This window comes from Punica granatum, chromosome 5 (genome assembly GCF_007655135.1).
Source record: "Punica granatum isolate Tunisia-2019 chromosome 5, ASM765513v2, whole genome shotgun sequence".
Lineage (NCBI taxonomy): Eukaryota > Viridiplantae > Streptophyta > Magnoliopsida > Myrtales > Lythraceae > Punica > Punica granatum.
Genome location: NC_045131.1, coordinates 9565892 through 9584504, shown reverse-complemented (window position 1 = coordinate 9584504; position 18613 = coordinate 9565892). Strand labels below are relative to the sequence as shown.

The following is an 18613-nucleotide window of genomic DNA, read 5'->3' as shown; positions in this document are numbered from 1 at the left end:
TAAATGTTTTGCTGTAGTGGCATGATATCTTTTACCGCGTATACACCGTTTTTCACAAAATCAGTAAAATGAATAAAAAAATAATACAAATGCTTAACGTGATCAGAAAATTAAAATTAGTGTCTTTTTTTTTGTTGAAAATAAAATTTCGTGTCAAAATTGAAAAGGGATAAAAAAAATTAAGCATGATTAAATTAAATGGACAAGGTGAAGTGGACCCCACGGATCTTTAAGTTCGGGCAAACATCGACGCACATCAGCTCAGCTCAGCTCACCTGACGGCTCGTCATCCCGCCTCTCGTCTTCATCATCTCCTCCAGTATCGTCCACCTCTTCAATCCTCCCTTTCATCTCTCAGAGCTCCCCAGTCGCCATTAGTGAACAGTTCATGATCAGTCACGGCCGAAGGACCAAGCTTTTTCACCTCCTCCAATGGCGGCAGCTTCACTCGGGTCCCTCGACTTCCGATTTCAAGGACACCCACCAGATCAAGCTCCTCAACCGGTCCTGCAAGGCCCGGAAGTACAGCGAGTACCTCTACTTCCTCGAGCGCCTGGTGAGCAAGCTGAACTACAAGCCCGAGGTCGTCCTCTGCACGAAGCTCATCAAGGGCTTCTTCGGGTTGGGGAAACTCGAGAAGACCCTCCGGGTCATGGAGATCCTGGAGAAGTACGGTGAGCCCGACGTCTTCTCCTACAATGCAGTCATTAGCGGGTTCTGCAAGTTGAATCAGGTTGAGTCTGCGAATAGAGTCCTTGAGCGGATGACGAACTGTGGGGTTCGCCCCTGAAGTCGTCACCTATAATATCATGATAAGGAGCCTTTGTAGTCGGGGGAAGCTCGGTGCGGCCATTAAGGTGTTGGAGCAGTTGCTGAGAGACAACTGCAAGCCTACTGTGATCACCTACACGATTTTGATCGAAGCGAAGCGACTGTTATCGAGAGCGGGGTCGATGAGGCCCTCAAGCTCTTAGACGAGATGTTGTCGAGGGGGCTTCGCCCCGACATGTACACTTACAATGCCATCACTTACAGGGATTTTTTTATTTTTTTAAGTATTCTTGGGAGTAACATTGTTATAAAGCTAGCGTTATCCATGTCTGTCATTGAGTTAGAAACTTTTTTCTAATCTGATGATGGTCCATTTGGCAAAGGTGACAGTTTTGTCAATGCAGGGGAACGATCATCCCTCTGATCTTTGAATGACCTTTCACAACATCAAGCTCTCGTACTTCTTTTCAAGCATCAGTGAAAACTAAAAGTTTGACATACCTTTACGTGTACCAGCAACTGCCCAGGCTGCAGTCATTAGAACTCGGGAAGAAGTTAAACATCGAGTTTTGCTTGATAAGTTATGCCCTCAAGGTCATTTTTCTGTTATTTGCTGGAAGAGTAGCCATATGAATTTGACTTGTTGGGATGGCTATAGCATACTGAAGGTAGAGCTCTCTCTCTTTTTGTATCTCATTCTCGATTTCATCTGCTGATGTGAAGTTCTTGTCCCTCAGTGAATCCATTTGTTCGAAATGTATTGCAGATTGTGAAATTCTGAGCTACCTATCGAGTCCGACATTCACAGAAAGACGGACTTGGGTGCCCAATTGGATATTAGAAGCTTGGAGCAGCAGATTCTTTCGAGAACTTCAAGAACTTCACTTGGCAAGAGGTTTTAGAATTAGCAGTTTGTCGAAGCAATTAATGTATTTTGCTGTACCATGTTTGAACCCATTCGATCTAGGCTTTAATCTGAGATTACATAACAAGAAGGAAACAACTTTTTGTTCTCGTTGATTTTGCAAATGCCTATGCCTATGAAAATGCAGTTTTCATTCATTAATCGCGCCGCGGCCTCCTCTCCTCTGTAGCGGATGTAGTTTTCTTAAGTCTTACGGCATCAGCTTTTGCAAACAGCAATCTGGGCACTAATTGCCTGAATACCTCAGGCAGGAAGGCCGATGAGATCATTTGATTAATTAAGGGAAGTAATTATATTATTTAGTAGAAAAAATTTTTAAAAAATCAAGTGGTGATTAAATTACAAAAATTGCTAAATCCTCCAACTTAATGTGCCGAAAAATCATCCCGATTCAAAATCTCACCAACATCTATTGAATAATTTCGGATATTACGTAAATTATAATTTATGTCGTTGTGAGTGAAATTTTATCTATTGAATAATTTTGAATATTATGTAAATTATAGTAAATGCCGTTATGAGTAAAATTTTAAATTAGGATGATTTTTAAAAGGATTATTAAGAGTATATAGCAATACCCATTAAATTAATATGGACATTGTCCTCGCTTTTTCGAGATTGCTCTTTTTAATAAGTGTACTTTCAAGACTCGAATTTGTATTCTTCTTATAAATATTAAAGCTGCTTATCATTCAATAACACTTTATTGGTAACGGCGAATTTAGGTCAACTGATTAATTGGGACTTATCAGACTTTCATATTGGTTCGCACTGAAAAAATTAATATAGGCAGGAGTGGACCCCACAGATCCGTAAATTCGGACTTTTTTTTTTTTTTTTTTTACGGACAGTGATTCTTGGCCCTTCACTTTCTTCATCTTCGTGTTCTTTACATGGACCATGCGTTTCCTTATCTGCAGCGGATTCTGAGCTCTCCTCGACTCGGGCAAACATCAACTCACTTCAGCTCACCCGACGAATCGTCATCCCACCTCTCGTCGTCTTCATCTCCTCCATCGTCTTCCACCTCAATCCTCCCTTTCATCTCTCAGAGCTCCCAGTCACCATTAACGAACAGTTCATGATCAGTCACGGCCAAAGGACCAAGCTTTTTCACCTCCTCCAATGGCGGCAGCTTCACTCGGGTCCCTCGACTTCCTGCCCCAGGCCCTCCCGTTCCCTTCTCAGCTCAAACCCACCTCCCAAAACTTCTACCAGCCTTCTGCCTTCATCAGATGCGGCAATTCCACTAGCAGCACCAGCGATGTGAACCCGATAAGGGTCGGCGCTGTTTCCGCCGAGACGAGACCGGCCCATGTCCAATCTCCCGATTTCAAGGACACCCACCTGATCAAGCTCCTCAACCGGTCCTGCAAGGCCCGCAAGTACAGCGAGTCCCTATACTTCCTCGAGCGCCTGGTCAGCAAGCCAAACTACAAGCCGGACGTGGTGCTCTGCACGAAGCTCATCAAAGGCTTCTTCGGGTCGAGGAACGTCGAGAAGGCCCTCCGGGTCATGGAGATCCTGGAGAAATATGGTCAGCCCGACGTCTTTTCTTACAATGCAGTTATTAGCGGGTTCTGCAAGTTGAATCAGGTTGAGTCTGCGAATAGAGTCCTTGAACGGATGAGGAGCCGTGGGTTTGCCCCCGACATCGTCACGTATAATATCATGATAGGGAGCCTCTGTAATCGGGGGAAGCTCGGTTCGGCCATTAAGGTGTTGGAGCAGTTGCTGAGAGACAACTGCAAGCCTACTGTGATCACTTACACGATTCTGATTGAAGCAACGGTTATTGAGGGCGGGCTCGATGAGGCCCTCAAGCTCTTGGATGAGATGTTGTCGAGGGGGCTTCGCCCTGATATGTACACTTACAATGCCATCATTCGTGGGCTGTGCAAGGAAGGTCTCATAGACCGGGCTCTCCAGTTTGTGAAGGGCTTGAACTCGAGGGGATGCAAGCCCGATGCGATCTCGTATAACATACTCTTGCGGGCGCTCTTGAATCAGGGGAAGTGGGACGATGGGGAGAAATTGGTGAAGGAGATGTCTGTTGAAGGCTGCGAGCCCAACATCGTGACTTACAGCATCTTGATTAGCTCTCTCTGTCGGGACGGGAAAGCAGATGATGCCCTGAACATCCTTAAGGTCATGATGCAAAAGGGATTGAAACCTGATGCATACAGTTATGATCCATTAATTGCAGCATTTTGCAAGGAGGGGAAGTTGGATATGGCGATAAAGTTCCTCGATCAGATGATCTCTAGTGGTTGTCTTCCTGATATTGTTAATTATAACACAATCCTAGCGGCTCTATGCAAGAACAGGAAGCCCGATCAGGCTTTACAGATCTTTGAGAAGCTAGAGGAAGTGGGTTGCCCTCCGAATGTTAGCTCATACAATACAATCTTCAGTGCCCTGTGGAGCTGTGAGGAGAGATACAGGGCCTTGGAGATGATTTCCGAGATGGTGAGCAAAGGGATTGACCCGGATGACATTACTTATAATTCAATGATCTCGTGCCTATGCAGAGATGGGATGGTGGACGAGGCGATAAGTCTTTTGGTTGACATGGAGAGTAGCGGGTTTCAGCCCACGGTTATTACTTATAATATCACTCTTCTGGGGCTGTGCAAGGCCCATCGGATTGACGAAGCGATTGAAGTTCTTATAATCATGGTGGAGAAGGGTTGCAAGCCCAATGAAACCACTTTGATGCTGCTGGTTCAAGGGATTGGTTTTGCTGGTTGGAGATTGGAGGCCATGGAACTGGCTAAAGCGATTAAGGACTTGAACGCGATATCTGAGGTTTCATTCAGACGGTTAAATAAGACATTCCCAATGCTCGATGTTTATAAAGAGCTCAGTCATATGGAGGCAGCAAAGCAGTAGAACGGGAGTACGTTTCATCTGTTTTTGGATCAGGATTGATAACTCGTGACTGCAAAGATAGTTCTGCAAAACGGAGATTCTTATGTTCCATCACAGAAATTTCCGTGACTTCATTACTGACTTTGGAGAATCAGTGATGAAACAGGGCCGATTTTGCTGAAAGTTCTGCTGTTCCATTCCGGTGACATAGAAAGATCAAATCCTCATCCACGGTGCAGGAGAACAGCATTGATGCGAATCAAGCATTTCTTGATTTACTCTGTCGCCTTGTTTCGATTTTCCCCTTTATTAGCTTTAGATGCTTCATTTTCTTAATTTTTTCGACAAGCAAAACTGCAGAAGGATAATCAAACTAGCATAAACAGTTGGAAAATATTCGAGTTTCAACCGTCCAGTTTCAGTGGCTTCAAATTTCTTCCCTTTCTACTTGCTGAGTTAAGCGAAACGAAAAGAGGTCCCAAACTTTCACCATATACTGTTAACCTGTTCCTGGCAAATGATGGTCCAGGAGATTACTTCCGTTACTCGGGTCCAGCAGCTGCGGAGCCATGCATTTCTGACTAATACCGGATACCTTTTTCCCGTAGATCCTTAATCTTTCAGGACCGTAAGCTCGGTTCACTGACAAAGCTTCATTAGTTTCTCCGGTCGATCTCAACTTGTTGGCACAATATGCAACTGCTAAAAGTAAATGTTGTCAATCCCATTTCTATCACCTTAGCTCAAGAAAGTCCATGCCCGTGTCGCTATTGGTCTTGAAGTAAAAGATGATCAATAACCAAACATCCCAGCAGACTAAACGAGGAAAGGAGTCCGAGTCCAAGATTGTCAGAAGGATCACCCGCCTATGTCTACCGGTTTTTGAGACCGGAGCCATTAACCACTCGTTTCTTACTATTGCATTCGGCAAGTCTTTGTGAACGTGCCTTTCGAGTAGAGAGATACGAAACACTAATTTCTCGTCGTAAATACGATCCTCTCATATCGAGTCCCAATTATTTGCTCCAATAATTTATAAAGTAGACGGCATAAAATCCGAAATATCAAATCCAAGACGAGTGAAAATGTACTTGAGGATATCCGATCACGTTCGGATGAGAAGTAACTAATATAATCTGTAGAACCGATATATAATATATTTTTGACTTTTTTCGGGATAAACTATATGTATATGTATATATGTAATATATATATATATATGTGTGTGTGTGTGTGTGTATATATATGTATATGTGTATATTGTGCGTGTGTATATATACACACATCATCAAGCACGGAACAGTACGAGGAAGAAAAGGGGAGAAATTGTCGGAGGCAGCAAGGCGAGACGTCTAGCACCATACGACTGATCTTCTTCAGGCACTGCACGCAGCGGACAATCCGCTGCGATATCTTCCGATTCGAGCTTCTGATTGAAGACGAAGAACAGGATATGCAAGGATACGGAGATGCCGGAGGTGAACTGGCGCAGCTCCAATCCACTATGCACGCCATTGAAGCCGCCTGCTCCTCCATTCAGGTCCTCAATCCTATATATATACACATTCAGTTTGCTCATCAGCTGCTCTGGCGCTATATGACTCTTGACGACTGCTTTAACTGCATTTGGATTTGGTCAGTCGAGCGTGGCCCATAGTGAATCAGTGATAATGATGATAGTGATGTTTCAGAGGGTTTATTGGAGGGAATGAATGCGATGAAGCGATTTTTAGTTAGTTCATCGGACTTACCACTAAGTTAGCAATTCACCTGCTGTAACAATTCCATCTAGCTTTGATGTTCCAATGGTGATTAGCTGAGACCGGCTCATGGTTTTCTTGTACTGAAGGTTCTGTGCTCAGTGGCATGTTGACGTGCCTGCTCGAGTCCTGTTCCACGTAGTTTATATGGTTTTTACAGTTTTAGTTTCTCATAAATTTCGACAAACAGAGTTTCACACTTGTTTTGGTACCGACATTTGCAATTGAAAATTTTATCCGGGTCCAAAAAAATTTAGACAGCTGGACTAGCTTGCCTTTACATTTGGTGACGGGATCTATGGATTATATTCTTTATGCATGGCTCCTTGGTAGTTGCTCCAAATAAACATGGCGAATAGAACTCAGAAATACTTGGACTTTGCTCTAATAAACATATGTGTTATTGTTTGATTAGATGCATATAAACCCTGCAGCAGCAGAAGCAGCTATATTGGCACTGTCTCAGTCGCCCCAACCATACAAGGCATGTCAGTTTATTCTTGGTAAGTGAAATCTCGATTGGTTTTTGGGTGTCTTTGTTACATTCACAAATCAATGGACCGATCGATGATTATGGTGGGGTCTAGGAGAGCTCATTATAGGTTCCTTGCACAAGGTCCTCCTCGCAAATACACCAGGAGTGACTCTTGCATCCAACTATTGAACTTTTCTATGGAGCTTACTTAGTTGACATCTGAGGAGAAAATGATTGTCCTTGGTTGTAGCTTTCGTGACATGGAGAGATGTTGGTGAACATAAAAAACTTTGGCAGTGTTTGCATTTTGGTTGTTACAATGACCAACAGCTTGATATTCCTTAAATTATCTTTCCGTGCATTCTTGAATAGCATGAAGTTTATTTTCTGGCCAGCTTAGAATATCCCCGATTATTGCTGGTAGTCTTTATTTGAACTGTCTATCCATACTTGAATTATCGTGAAATTGTTTTATTGTTGAACTTAGATATATTTTTAGCACTGTATTTTATAATTTTAGTAATCCATTACTGAACAAAAAATGAGATGCAGCTACACAAGATGTATTTCATCATTTTGGTATTGTTTTGCCAGAAAACTCTCAAGTGGCAAACGCAAGATTTCAAGCTGCTGGAGCTATAAGGGATGCAGCTATAAGAGAATGGAGTTTTCTCTCTGCCGAAGATAGAAGAAACTTAGTCAAGTATTGGCTTCTTGAAGTTCTTCTTATTAGTATCACTTAACAAATTATAGGATCAGAATTATATCATAGAGTACATGGAAAACTGTCTGTGTATGTCATTTGAAACTTCCACATTACCCACCATGCAAATGCTTTTATATCTATCACAAGGGTAACTAACATCTGTTTCACTGTATCTGTGCTCAATTGAAGGATTGTATTGATTGTACACCTTAAAGAGCTATTGTTGCCCTTGCAGCTTTTGTATTTGCTTTGCTTTGCAACATGCTAATTCACCTGAGGGTTACGTCCAAGCAAAAGTTTCATCTGTTGCTGCTCAGTTGATCAAAAGAGGCTGGTAAGTTGAGCAGCATTTTTTTATGAGCCGTGCTGAACATCAAGACTAATTGTGGTATGGGGTTTGATCTGTTACATGAAAAATTTGAGGAACACATTTCATATAATGAGTTATTGCATTTTGATGCTTGCTGGACAAATAAATGTCGCAGATAGAAGCATAATAATCATAGATTTTGCAAAATTCTGTCCATGCTTGTAATGAGCAGGCATATTTGTTTATTTAATTTTTATGCATTAAAACCTGAATTCTTTTGCAGGCTTGATTTTTCAACTGGTGAAAAGGAGCCATTCTTTTATCAGGTATCATCTAGGACGCCTTATTCTTTTTTCCAGCTTTCTAGGGTCCTGAGGATGTTCCTGGCTTGTCAAGTTATTGTGGAGTGCCTGGGAGGTTCCAAGAGCCCTGGATAATTCCAGGTATCTTGGGCTCCCTTGTTTCAATGAGGTTCTGAATGTAGAAAGCCTTCTAGTGGTTCTATTCGGGCTCTGGGGGTCTTTGTCAGGTCAGAAGGATATTTTGAGTCTCCCAACTCTTCCCAATGCTCAAGATGTTTGAATGTCCAATGGGCTCAGGTTCAGAGTGCGGGGGTGGGGGTTTTGCACCTGTGGTTGTGGTGTGGTATAAGAGTTATGCTTATATCTCCTACATGACGAGGATCAGGCTTCAAAGTGAGAGGCTGGGGTATATCTTGAGATCTAGACAGGTCTACCTGCCAATGCTGGAGTGTTCTGAGGTCTGAGGTGTTCCAAATTTTTGGCTTTGTCTGGAGAATGCAAATCTCATATTTGGTTAACAAGTTCAGGAATTTTCTCAAGAAGTGTACTCTGACTAGATGTGTATTCATAGTGTCTAGGTATGTGTTTAATTACTCAAAAAGTATTGAAACTTAAATTTTCAGCACTCAATTGAGTTACTAAAAAAAGTGCTCAATGATTAAGTAACCACAAACCTACTTAATTTTCAACCGATACGCTCAGCTACCACCACTACTACACAGGAGGTCGCCAATGAGAGCTAAGGCTGCTAGTGACACCTGGGCAGTGGTGGCTGGGACCAGAGCCGCCACCACTCGGAATCTCCCTCTCTCTCTCGAAGACTAATTTAATTTTCAGCACTTAAAATTAAGTTTAAACAAACAGCACCTAACTCTCAATACTGCAGATTAATCAGGCAATTCTTGGCACTCATGGCTTGGATGTGCAGTTCATTGGAATCAGTATTTTGGAATCTTTGGTATGGAAACCTTCTGATATTTTGCAATTCTTTTACAATTTTATCAATGGTCTTTTCTTGAGCTTATTAGGGGGACACTGGTTTGAGCTTATTGGCTTAATGTTACTTTCCAGGTATCTGAATTTTCTCCTTCGACTTCTAGTGCTATGGGCCTTCCGAGGGAGTTCCATGAACAGTGCCGCAGATCATTGGAGCTAGATTATTTAAAGGTTTGTTGGAAAGTCATTTCTCACCCTAATGGTTACAAGTTTAGCATTTTTCTCTAGACTCATATAACTCCTGTTGAGTCTGTTATAGATAAAACCATTTTGTTAAGTTTTTTAACTAATTGACTTTTCTATTTGCTGTTGTTTTCTCCCCTTTTTCTTTCTTCTCACTTTCTTAACTATGAACTATTGTAGGTTTTTTATTGTTGGGCACGTGGTGCTGCTTTAAGTGTGACAAGCAAAATCCTTGACTCTGATTTGGCAGCACCCGAGGTCAAAGTCTGTACTGCTGCAATGCGTCTTATGTTACAAATACTTACTTGGGAATTTCAGTACAACCGCAAGGGCACCAAAAGTATAAATCATTTCTCAGCTGGAGTTAGACATGATAATGCATTGACCAACAGGACGGACTGCATCCTAGTGCAGGTTTTCCCTCAGGATCTCTTCATTACCAGCATCAAATCTCTCAGGCCCATATGACATGATCAATATTATTGCTTTGGAATACGGAAATAATACAGCAGCATAGCATTGTCCTAGATAAAATATGTTCTCTTAATAAACTGAAATGGGCTTACCTAGCAATACAATTGCTTCATACTCTTGCTTACACATAGTAGGAGGGATTTTTCTACTTAGAAATCTCCATCATTAAGTGATAGACCTGGCTGGTGGCTGTTAATTCATTAACAATGTTTGTTCATTTCCTATTGATTGTAGCCTGGCTTGGCATGGCATGATGTTCTGATTTCAAGTGGTGATACTGTTTGGTTGTCGAACCTATATGCTGCGCTTAGGCAGAAGTTTTCACCCCAGAGCTCTTGGATTGACTCCCCTATTGCAGTTTCAGCTCGGAAACTACTTGTTCAATTCTGTTCCGTGACAGGGACAATATTTCCCTCAGGTATTACCTATAACAGATAGATTGTCATTACATAGTTAACTCTTTTGAAAAGTGAATACTTTTGTGGACACATGTACTTCCTAGGTCATTAGTTTTGAAGGTTCTCCTTCCTCTTTAATCTTGATTATGGCTGGAAAACAAGTTTCCTGAAACTTATGGAAAAACCTGTGCATATCACTAATTTTATGTTTATTTATTTATTTATTTTGCGGCTATATTTGTTTAGCTAACTGACACTGAAGTGAATATTTTTCCAATAACTTAGATAGCGGGCAATCACAAGAGCAGTATCTGGTGCGACTTTTATCAGGGATTATCTTGTGGGTGGAGCCCTCTGATGCCATTTCAAAAGAGATTGAGTCAGGAAAGAGCGGAAGGTCCATTTCTAAAAGAACATTTTTCAGCACATTAATGACAATCTTTGTGGTGTTTACAACTTCCTCTAACCATAATTCTTGTTTGTTCAGTGAGATGCTAGATGGTTGTCGTGCTTTATTGGCCATGGCTACTGTAACAACTCCTGCTGCATTTGATCGACTCCTAAAGTCAATAAGGTTATTGCTAAAACTATTCTAAATTGTCGCAATAACTTATATGTGCTTGATCTGTTTGTAGTTCTAAAGAAACAAATATCTTGCCTTGATGTTCAGGCCATATGGGACTCTTACTCTGTTATCCACCTTGATGGGTGAAGTAATTAAAGTTCTCATCAGTCAGAACAGTGAAGAGGAAACATGGAGCTGGGAGGCACGTGACATCTTGCTAGATACCTGGACGGCACTTCTCATGGTATGAGCTAGAGAACTATATCCATGCATAATTAATAGCAGATATAGGTGTGGGAACTTGTTTTTCTAGTAATATGACTGATTTTATAGCCTCTTTCTCAAAAGTACTTGCATCACATAGAGGAAGGACACCATAGGTATAAGACATCAGGTATATAAAATGGGTGGAAAGGCCTATTGGGGCTTTGTTTGATAGTGAAGTGTCATTGTGCAACTTCCACTGCTGGGATACTTTAACCATCTGTAACTAATCCAAGAACATTCCAAAGGAACTCTAGGAAGATCCTATGTCTTAGATGACTCTTGCTACTTGTTGGCAATCATTTATTTGTTACTTCTCACCAGCATTCTTTACAGCCATTACATATTACGGGTGGTGGAATATCCCTTCCACCTGAAGGGGCAGTTGCAGCAGCCAACCTCTTTGCATTGATTGTAGATTCTGAGCTAAAAGGTGATACTACATGCTATATTACCATCCTCTTTTCCTGTTCTTGCCTTGCGTAAGTTAATATCTGACAATTTCTATGATTCAGCTGCTTCTGCTTCGGCGTATAATGATGATTCTGACTCAGACTACATTCATGCATCCATCTCTGGTATGAAATAAGCAATCAATAGTCATGCACATTCTTGCTGATTAGTTTAAGGCCGTGCATGCTCTATTATTGATTATAATATCACAATCATCTTTTTTTTTTTAATATATATATATATATATATATAGCGTGTCCCATTTGATATCGTCTAAACCTTCTGCTTGTGCAGCCATGGATGAAAGACTGAGCTCTTATGCTTTAATAGCTAGAGCAGCCATTGATGTGACAGTTCCTTTACTCACAAGGCTTTTTACAGAACGAGTTTCGCGTCTACATCAGGTCCTCTTTAAGTTGAATTCTGATTCTAGAGTAGAACTGCATCATGTTCAATTATTATTGGGCAGTAATTCTGTAATCACTATTTCTTTCATGTATATGCTTAGTACTTTTATTTCGGATTATACTTTTCTGATCTACAACATGTATTCCTGGTTGATGTTTTGACATAACTTATCCAGAAGTATTGTACTCATGTATATGCTTACTTCCATGAAAATTTTGCTTTTCTACGAGTTTCTTCTTTCAGTTAAGGCCTTTTATGGATCACAATCAATAGCCAAGCCATTATTTTGTCTGACTCTGCTTCTCAGCATGCACTGTCATCCTATAAGCTTTATTTTTGTTGTAAAATATTATTTAACATGATGGTAGTTATATGATGTATTTTTCCTTAGCCTTTCTCTCATCATATTACTTATTTAATTGGTGTTTAGGGCAGGGGCATTGTTGATCCTACCGAAACCTTGGAAGAACTTTACTCATTGTTGCTGATAACAGGTCATGTTCTTGCTGACGAAGGAGAAGGAGAAACACCCCTGGTACCTTTCTTATATTTGTCAACTTCGGACTTTGTTCATTCTTCCTAGATGATATTTATGAGTGCATTGTGCAAGCTTGCTGCTGTGTTTATGAGAATAATGTGTATGGATGTTAACAATCGTGCTGCTGATTGAGTGAATCTATGAAAACCTTACACTGCAAACCCCGCATATGAATGAAATCTCTCGATGGTACCTCAAGATCAAACAAATCTAAGCCATTGTTTGCATGATTTGCATATATTTGGGGTATCTTCAGTTTCTTATTTAAGAGCATTGAACTTTTGAGAGAGGTGGAACTGCAAATGTGAATGTAGGATATCCTAAACCCTTCTCCAGAGTCATTTATTTGAGATGACGTTGATTACTAGATGATTGATATGTCTGATGTTTGTTGCTTTGTCCCTTTACTGAACAAAAGTTAAGAAAAATGCATGTTAAGCTCTCTCAATAGTATAATTTGGAAATGAAAGCTCTCTGCTTATGCTGTATGATATGAAGGTACCAGATGCCATTCAAAGGAACTTTGGGGACTTTCTGGAGGCAGATAAACATCCGGTTGTTCTTCTCTCTGGGTAAAATTCATCCCTTTGGTTTAATTAGAAGACATCCAAAATCTTGAATCAGTTTTCCTTTGACCTTTTCCTTTTACACCAATAATTAATGAATCAATCTAGGAATTGTTGGTTATTTTGTTGAATCACTACAACCTTTAATCAATCAAATCTAGGAAATTGTTAGCTATTCTTGCATTCTTACAACCTTGATACAGCTTATCCGTCTTCCTTGTGAAAGGAGAGTGGATTTGATTTCTTCTTTAGGAAATAATAATTTCCTTGGGTTACCATGGGCAGTAGTTTATGCTGTTATTTGTTGCTCGATGCAGCTCAATTATTAAGTTTGCTGAACACAGTCTAGATCCAGATCTTAGAGCGTCATTTTTCAGCCCTCGACTAATGGAGGTAGAATAATTGGTAATAAAGCTATTATGCTCAAATGCTTTTTGTTTTGGAAACTGCTGTCTTCTGATTCTTCATAGTTTGTCTTCTATATAGGCTGTTATATGGTTCCTTTCAAGATGGTCCCCTACATATTTAATGTCCCTGGAGGAAACCCATGACAGAAATGATGATTCTCTGCTCAGTCGGGGGCATCAACTCCCACAAAACTCTAGGAAAACTGTAGCAAATTATTTCAGCGAATACAGCTACGGGAAGTTTGTACTGGGCACTATTGTTCGTGTATCCATAATTACATTCACATCATATCCCGGAGAAAATTATTTGCAGGTATTAGTCAAACTATTTTGCTTGACCAAGTTGTATTTATTGAGGTGATCACACTACACCTCAATTATCTGCCTGCAAAATTTTAAATGCTTTTTGCTTCTTTGAGACCAAACTTCATACAAGTAATTTCACTTGACAACCGTAAAAAGAAAGATGACAAAGACTTACCTTTTTTTGAGTGATTGTCAATTGCATTTATAATTTTACAGGTGGGTTGTAATCCGTTCAAACTTTTTCATAAAATATCTTTGAATATAATTCCTTGTAAAGTTCAGGAAAAGATATGATAGCATGCCCCATTCAATTTTAAAATCACTACCTACACCTGATCAATTTGCTCTTTGTTTCACAGGGTATGACATGTTACCAGCTACTTCATGCACTAGTTCGGCAGAAAAACATTTGTGTCCACCTTGTGGCATTGGTCAGATATGACCTCCTTCCTGTGCCATCATTTATTGGTTCTTTCAATGATACTTAATGTCCATGATGGATTTAGTCTCCCTCCGTTTTCTTTTTCTCTGTCACATCCTCATTTTCTTTCCAATATCAGTCTCTTCTATTTAATGTCACATGGACCTCACGACAATGTTGTGGGACCATGAAGTGATTACTTCCATGTCCATATAATAAACTTGTGCAAAAAGACTTTAAATTTTAACTATTTTCATCAGCCATTCAAGGACTATGAATTTGCACTGATTGTTTTGCAGGAGTCGTGGCGTGAGCTTGCTAATGCTTTTGCTCATGAAAAGATGTTATTCATGTTGAATGCTTCTCATCAGGTAGGAGTCTTATGATTAGTTCCTTGAGTTATATCAATGAATGAAGTACTATAACATCTTCATTTCTTATTTTTTTAGAGATCCCTAGCTCAGACACTTGTTCTTTCCGCTTCTGGCTTGGGAAACTCAGAGGCAGCAAATCAGTGAGTACATGTTTTTTAAAATGATTTTTTAATTGACAATCTTAGACCATGAAACCTAATCTAAGGTCACGTGAATAGGTATGTGAAGGATCTCATGGGTCATATGACAAAGTACCTGGTGGAATTATCTAGCAGGAATGACATTAGAAGCATTTCTCAACAGCCTGATATCATCTTATCGGTAGGGGAAGGAACCTCAGTGTTCAACAATATTTGTCTATCAATACATTGTATTTTGCATTGCCAGTCAATCAGAGCATTTTCTTTCTTTCTTTTTTTGTTTTTTGTTTTTTGTTTTTTGTTTTTTCCTGATGATGTTGCTGGAATTATGTAGATCACCTGCTCATTGGAGCGTCTTCGTGGAGCTGCTCGTGCCTCGGAACCTCGAATGCAAAAATCAATTTACGAAATGGGACTGTCTGTACTAAATGCTATTCTTGTTCTTCTTGAAGTTTACAAACATGAGGTATGCATTCCTGTGCTGCATATACCTCACTCTCAGGCCTCTTGTCCCGATAGAAAAACAAGAGAAAGAAACAAATCTTTTTAGCAGAAAATTGAATTTTCTGTCCTAGATATGTTAGCTAATTTTAGTCTGAAAGTAATATGATTCCCATGTCCATGGTGACAATTTCAGTTTTTTCCAGGCGAGGACCTTTTATATATATATATAGATAAATATATGGGAATGTACGCTTGGCAGTATGCTAATAAGTAGCTTGGAAACAATATTAAGGTTGATAATGTTTTGGACTCAATTTTATGAAATTACTTTTAGCAACTGTAAGTTTAGCCTACAGTGGAATTTGTAATTTGGGCTGAATGGTTTGCCTAACTGTATTGTGTTCAGTCTTCTGTTGTTTATGTGCTCCTGAAGTTTGTGGTTGCCTGGGTGGATGCCCAAATTACATACCTAGAGGCCAAGGAAACTGCAGCTGTTGTTGATTTCTGCATGCGCTTGCTTCAGCTTTACTCTTCTCACAACATTGGCAAGGTTAGTTTGAAAAGCTTGTTTTCTTTCCTAGACTCTGGGATCTAAATACTTGTACCTGAAGGAAGAAAGGGAAGATTAATTGGGAACCTTGTACTATCAATTTCATCCATGGTGGCCTTTACCAAAAAAGAGAACAGTTCTTACAAATTACGTCTTTTCTTTTTTCAAGTGTTTTTTTAGGAAGAAGTATTATTGAACGGTGGAGGTGCAACCCCCAACAGAATGCACCAATTTTATAAGCATAAGCGAAATAAAAAAGCTCATTTTGTTACATATTATGTCAAGAATCATATATGCACATTCTAGTTATTGCTATAGAAAGGATCCTTGACCATCAAGAAGAAATGAGACTCCAGAATTCATGTGTCATTAAAGGCCCTTCTGTCCTTGTCCTTCAACCTACTGTATCCAGAAGATGGAGAGTCATTTTGGTGCTTGCTATTTTCTCTTTCCCATTTTCTTTTCTATGTGCGTTGTCCTCCTTCAAAGGATACCATGGCCATTACTGCACTTTAGATTCCCTCTCAATCATGCTTCATATTGTCAGATGACTTACCAATATGAATTCTTTATTTGTCAAACCATTTCTTTCGGTTTAATTTCTTTACTTTACACAATATAGGCTAAGTTATTTGTGCAATGTCCGTGACATCAGTTACTGAAACTTCATTGCGCAAGAATTTCAAACATTTGTTTTGTTTCTCCAGATATCATTAAGTCTTTCAAACAGCTTACTTAGCGATGCAAAGACAGAGAAGTATAAAGATTTACGAGCTCTTCTTCAACTGCTCTCTGCTCTCTGTTTAAAAGATCTGGTACTCTTTGATTTTTATTTATCTTAGCAGATTTGGAGGAATAATCGTTTTTGAGCTTTCATTGCTTCTGATTGTTTATACGACTTGCAGGTTGACTTGTCATCAGATCCAGTCGAATCTGAAGGAACAAATATATCTCAGGTGAATCTCATAGAGTAGCTAGGAGGAGAAACCCCTTTTAGATTATTTCTGATTCACTGGTCTTGCAGGTTGTTTTCTTCGGTCTTCACATAGTTACTCCTCTGATATCGTTAGAGCTACTGAAGTATCCCAAACTTTGTCATGACGTAAGTCTGCTTCTGCTAAGTGTATGAGGATAACTCACATTTCAGTTGATTCTGATATTAAATTCACCCAGTTTTCTATGTCATGGCAGTACTTCTCCCTGTTGTTAAATTCACCCAGTTTTCTCTGTCATGGCAGTACTTCTCCCTGTTGTCACATATGCTGGAGGTTTATCCTGAAATGGTTGGTCAGCTAAACAATGATGCATTTTCTCATGTTGTTGAGACACTTAGTTTCGGTCTTCATCATCAGGTAAAGCTTTGCTTTTTTCTCCATGGTATGAAGTGTATCCCGATTATTTTTTTTCTAATGTCTTAAAAGAGTTTGCGCATTCTTGAAGAAACTTGGAACTGCACACGTCTTAATTGATAAGATGAAGGATTTAGCTGTTGTGTGCTTTAATAATGATCAGCATGAGTTAAACTGAGAGAGCTTCGTCACATCCATAATTGCACAGAAGTTTAAACTATGACACATGACTCAGTATATGCTTACAGTTAGGTCTCCATTTATTTCTTACTACCACAATCTTCCCATGCAATGGTTTAACTTTATTAAAGTGGTGCAGGACTCGGAAGTGGTTAATATGTGCCTAAAAGCTCTTCGAGCACTTGCTTCCTACCACTGCAAGGAAACAGCTGCTGGAAAAGTAGGTTTGGGTTCACGTGCTTCAGATCCAAGGAATCCGAGTGGAGGAACAGAAAATCGCATCTTCAGTCGATTCCTTCAGTCCTTGCTGCAATTACTTCTATTTGGGGATTATAGGTAACTGCAAACTTACTGCAAGTTGTTTGTAGCAAAACAGGCACAATGATGATGGTGGCGCCACCTTTTTTGATTATGCAATAAACGCTATCTCATCTAGTAGCATTTCTTTGCTGCAAAACTTTTGAAATGATTGGTTCGTTCTCTACTGTTTCAGTCCTGATTTGGTGGGAGCTGCTGCAGATGCTCTCTTTCCCATGATCCTCTGCGAGCAAAGCTTGTACCAGGTTGGTTCTCTTTTTTCTGCTTCGGATTGTATAATATTATGTTCTTTCAAGAAATCTTTCAACTCAGCCATAAAAATATATTTACTTCCCTCGACTTCATTTTTTGCTGGAAATGATTTACGAATACGCTCCACTCATTCAGTATCTACTTGTCTTATGAGAAATCTGGTGTTTAATTATGTGCAGAAATTGGGCAACGAGTTGATAGAAAGACAGGCAAACCCGGAATTCCGGCTGAGGCTTACAAATGCATTCCAGGCTCTCACAAGTTTGAATCAGCTCACTTGCACGCTTGATCGCATGAACTACCAGAGATTTAGGAAGAACCTCTCCAACTTCCTGATTGAAGTCCGTGGATTTTTGCGGACCAAGTGATTTCTCAGCAGCAGTTTTGTTGAACAGTAGAAATTTTACGCCGGGCATTTTTGCCAGAATTGCGGTGAAAGCCCGTCTGTGAGGGCATTGAAAATGTCTCCTCTTCAGAAGCATCCTCAGTCATACATAGTGGAGACTCAACAGGGACGGGACTTCCCTTGATGCATGATCAGAGTAACGCAGGATCATGGCTGGTTCTGTTTGTGGCCGCATGTCAACTAAGTCCAGCAGTGTGCACTCACATGAATCGATTGGACTAGGGGATGCAGTTAGTCACATGTATTTCCATACATACATTCGGGTTTCAGATTTCATTACTGCTCTCACCTTGTCAGTTCAGGCTGAGTTTTGTTTGATGTAAGACCGCATTAGAAAGATTGATCAGAGAGAGTGTGAAGTTGTATCCAGTGATGTTTTATGACGGTCGAATGATGGGATCATATGGATTGAGAGGCCCGGTTTTGATTCCCCGATCAGCCAATAAAAATTCATTCCGATGATCTCGGTTTCAGTGGCAAGCCAATGGCAACCATCCAATT

The 18613-nt window shown here is 40.1% G+C and overlaps 3 protein-coding genes across 11 annotated transcripts; all 3 read left to right on the top strand.

The window, feature by feature from the left end:
• Nucleotides 1-266: 266 nt before the first annotated feature.
• Nucleotides 267-1785, top strand: LOC116207208 (pentatricopeptide repeat-containing protein At3g04760, chloroplastic-like). The gene is made up of 3 exons (XM_031540097.1): nucleotides 267-674; nucleotides 1288-1439; nucleotides 1538-1785. The coding sequence occupies exons 1-3, from the start codon at nucleotides 389-391 to the stop codon at nucleotides 1550-1552; spliced, it is 453 nt and encodes a 150-aa protein (XP_031395957.1). The 5' UTR covers nucleotides 267-388; the 3' UTR covers nucleotides 1553-1785.
• A 797-nt stretch (nucleotides 1786-2582) lies between these two features.
• Nucleotides 2583-4999, top strand: LOC116209006 (pentatricopeptide repeat-containing protein At3g04760, chloroplastic-like). Its single transcript, XM_031542582.1, has one exon. It carries the CDS (start codon nucleotides 2822-2824, stop codon nucleotides 4586-4588), a length of 1767 nt encoding a protein of 588 aa, XP_031398442.1. The 5' UTR covers nucleotides 2583-2821; the 3' UTR covers nucleotides 4589-4999.
• Nucleotides 5000-5845: 846 nt separating this feature from the next.
• LOC116207167 (exportin-4) lies at nucleotides 5846-18572 on the top strand. Of its 9 annotated transcripts, none has more exons than XM_031540043.1 (32): nucleotides 5853-6107; nucleotides 6743-6830; nucleotides 7397-7505; nucleotides 7744-7842; nucleotides 8102-8144; nucleotides 9007-9078; nucleotides 9192-9287; nucleotides 9480-9713; nucleotides 10008-10191; nucleotides 10457-10568; nucleotides 10659-10745; nucleotides 10842-10980; nucleotides 11337-11433; nucleotides 11516-11578; nucleotides 11748-11857; nucleotides 12292-12396; nucleotides 12898-12971; nucleotides 13283-13358; nucleotides 13452-13685; nucleotides 14038-14109; nucleotides 14399-14470; nucleotides 14549-14613; nucleotides 14692-14794; nucleotides 14948-15079; nucleotides 15464-15607; nucleotides 16315-16422; nucleotides 16513-16563; nucleotides 16632-16709; nucleotides 16846-16959; nucleotides 17276-17472; nucleotides 17630-17699; nucleotides 17886-18572. In XM_031540043.1, the coding sequence occupies exons 1-32, from the start codon at nucleotides 6021-6023 to the stop codon at nucleotides 18072-18074; spliced, it is 3504 nt and encodes a 1167-aa protein (XP_031395903.1). In that variant the 5' UTR covers nucleotides 5853-6020; the 3' UTR covers nucleotides 18075-18572. The 9 variants fall into 9 exon arrangements, 6 of the variants coding, with proteins under 6 accessions (XP_031395906.1, XP_031395907.1, XP_031395905.1 ...); XM_031540042.1 differs by having other exon boundaries at nucleotides 11325-11433; XR_004156877.1 differs by lacking the exons at nucleotides 16846-16959; nucleotides 17276-17472; nucleotides 17630-17699; nucleotides 17886-18572 and adding an exon at nucleotides 16799-16816 and having other exon boundaries at nucleotides 5851-6107; nucleotides 11325-11433; nucleotides 16315-16563.
• Nucleotides 18573-18613: the final 41 nt, after the last annotated feature.

Bases quoted from the DNA above. Each gene is read 5' to 3' on its own strand.
- LOC116207208 (XM_031540097.1), top strand. From the start codon at position 389: ATGATCAGTCACGGCCGAAGGACCAAGCTTTTTCACCTCCTCCAATGG. The intron at 675-1,287 runs GTGAGCCCGACG...TACGTGTACCAG, and splicing joins GGAGATCCTGGAGAAGTACG to CAACTGCCCAGGCTGCAGTC.
- LOC116209006 (XM_031542582.1), top strand. From the start codon at position 2,822: ATGGCGGCAGCTTCACTCGGGTCCCTCGACTTCCTGCCCCAGGCCCTC.
- LOC116207167 (XM_031540042.1), top strand. From the start codon at position 6,021: ATGCAAGGATACGGAGATGCCGGAGGTGAACTGGCGCAGCTCCAATCC. The intron at 8,145-9,006 runs GTATCATCTAGG...TCAATACTGCAG, and splicing joins AGGAGCCATTCTTTTATCAG to ATTAATCAGGCAATTCTTGG. The intron at 10,192-10,456 runs GTATTACCTATA...CCAATAACTTAG, and splicing joins AGGGACAATATTTCCCTCAG to ATAGCGGGCAATCACAAGAG.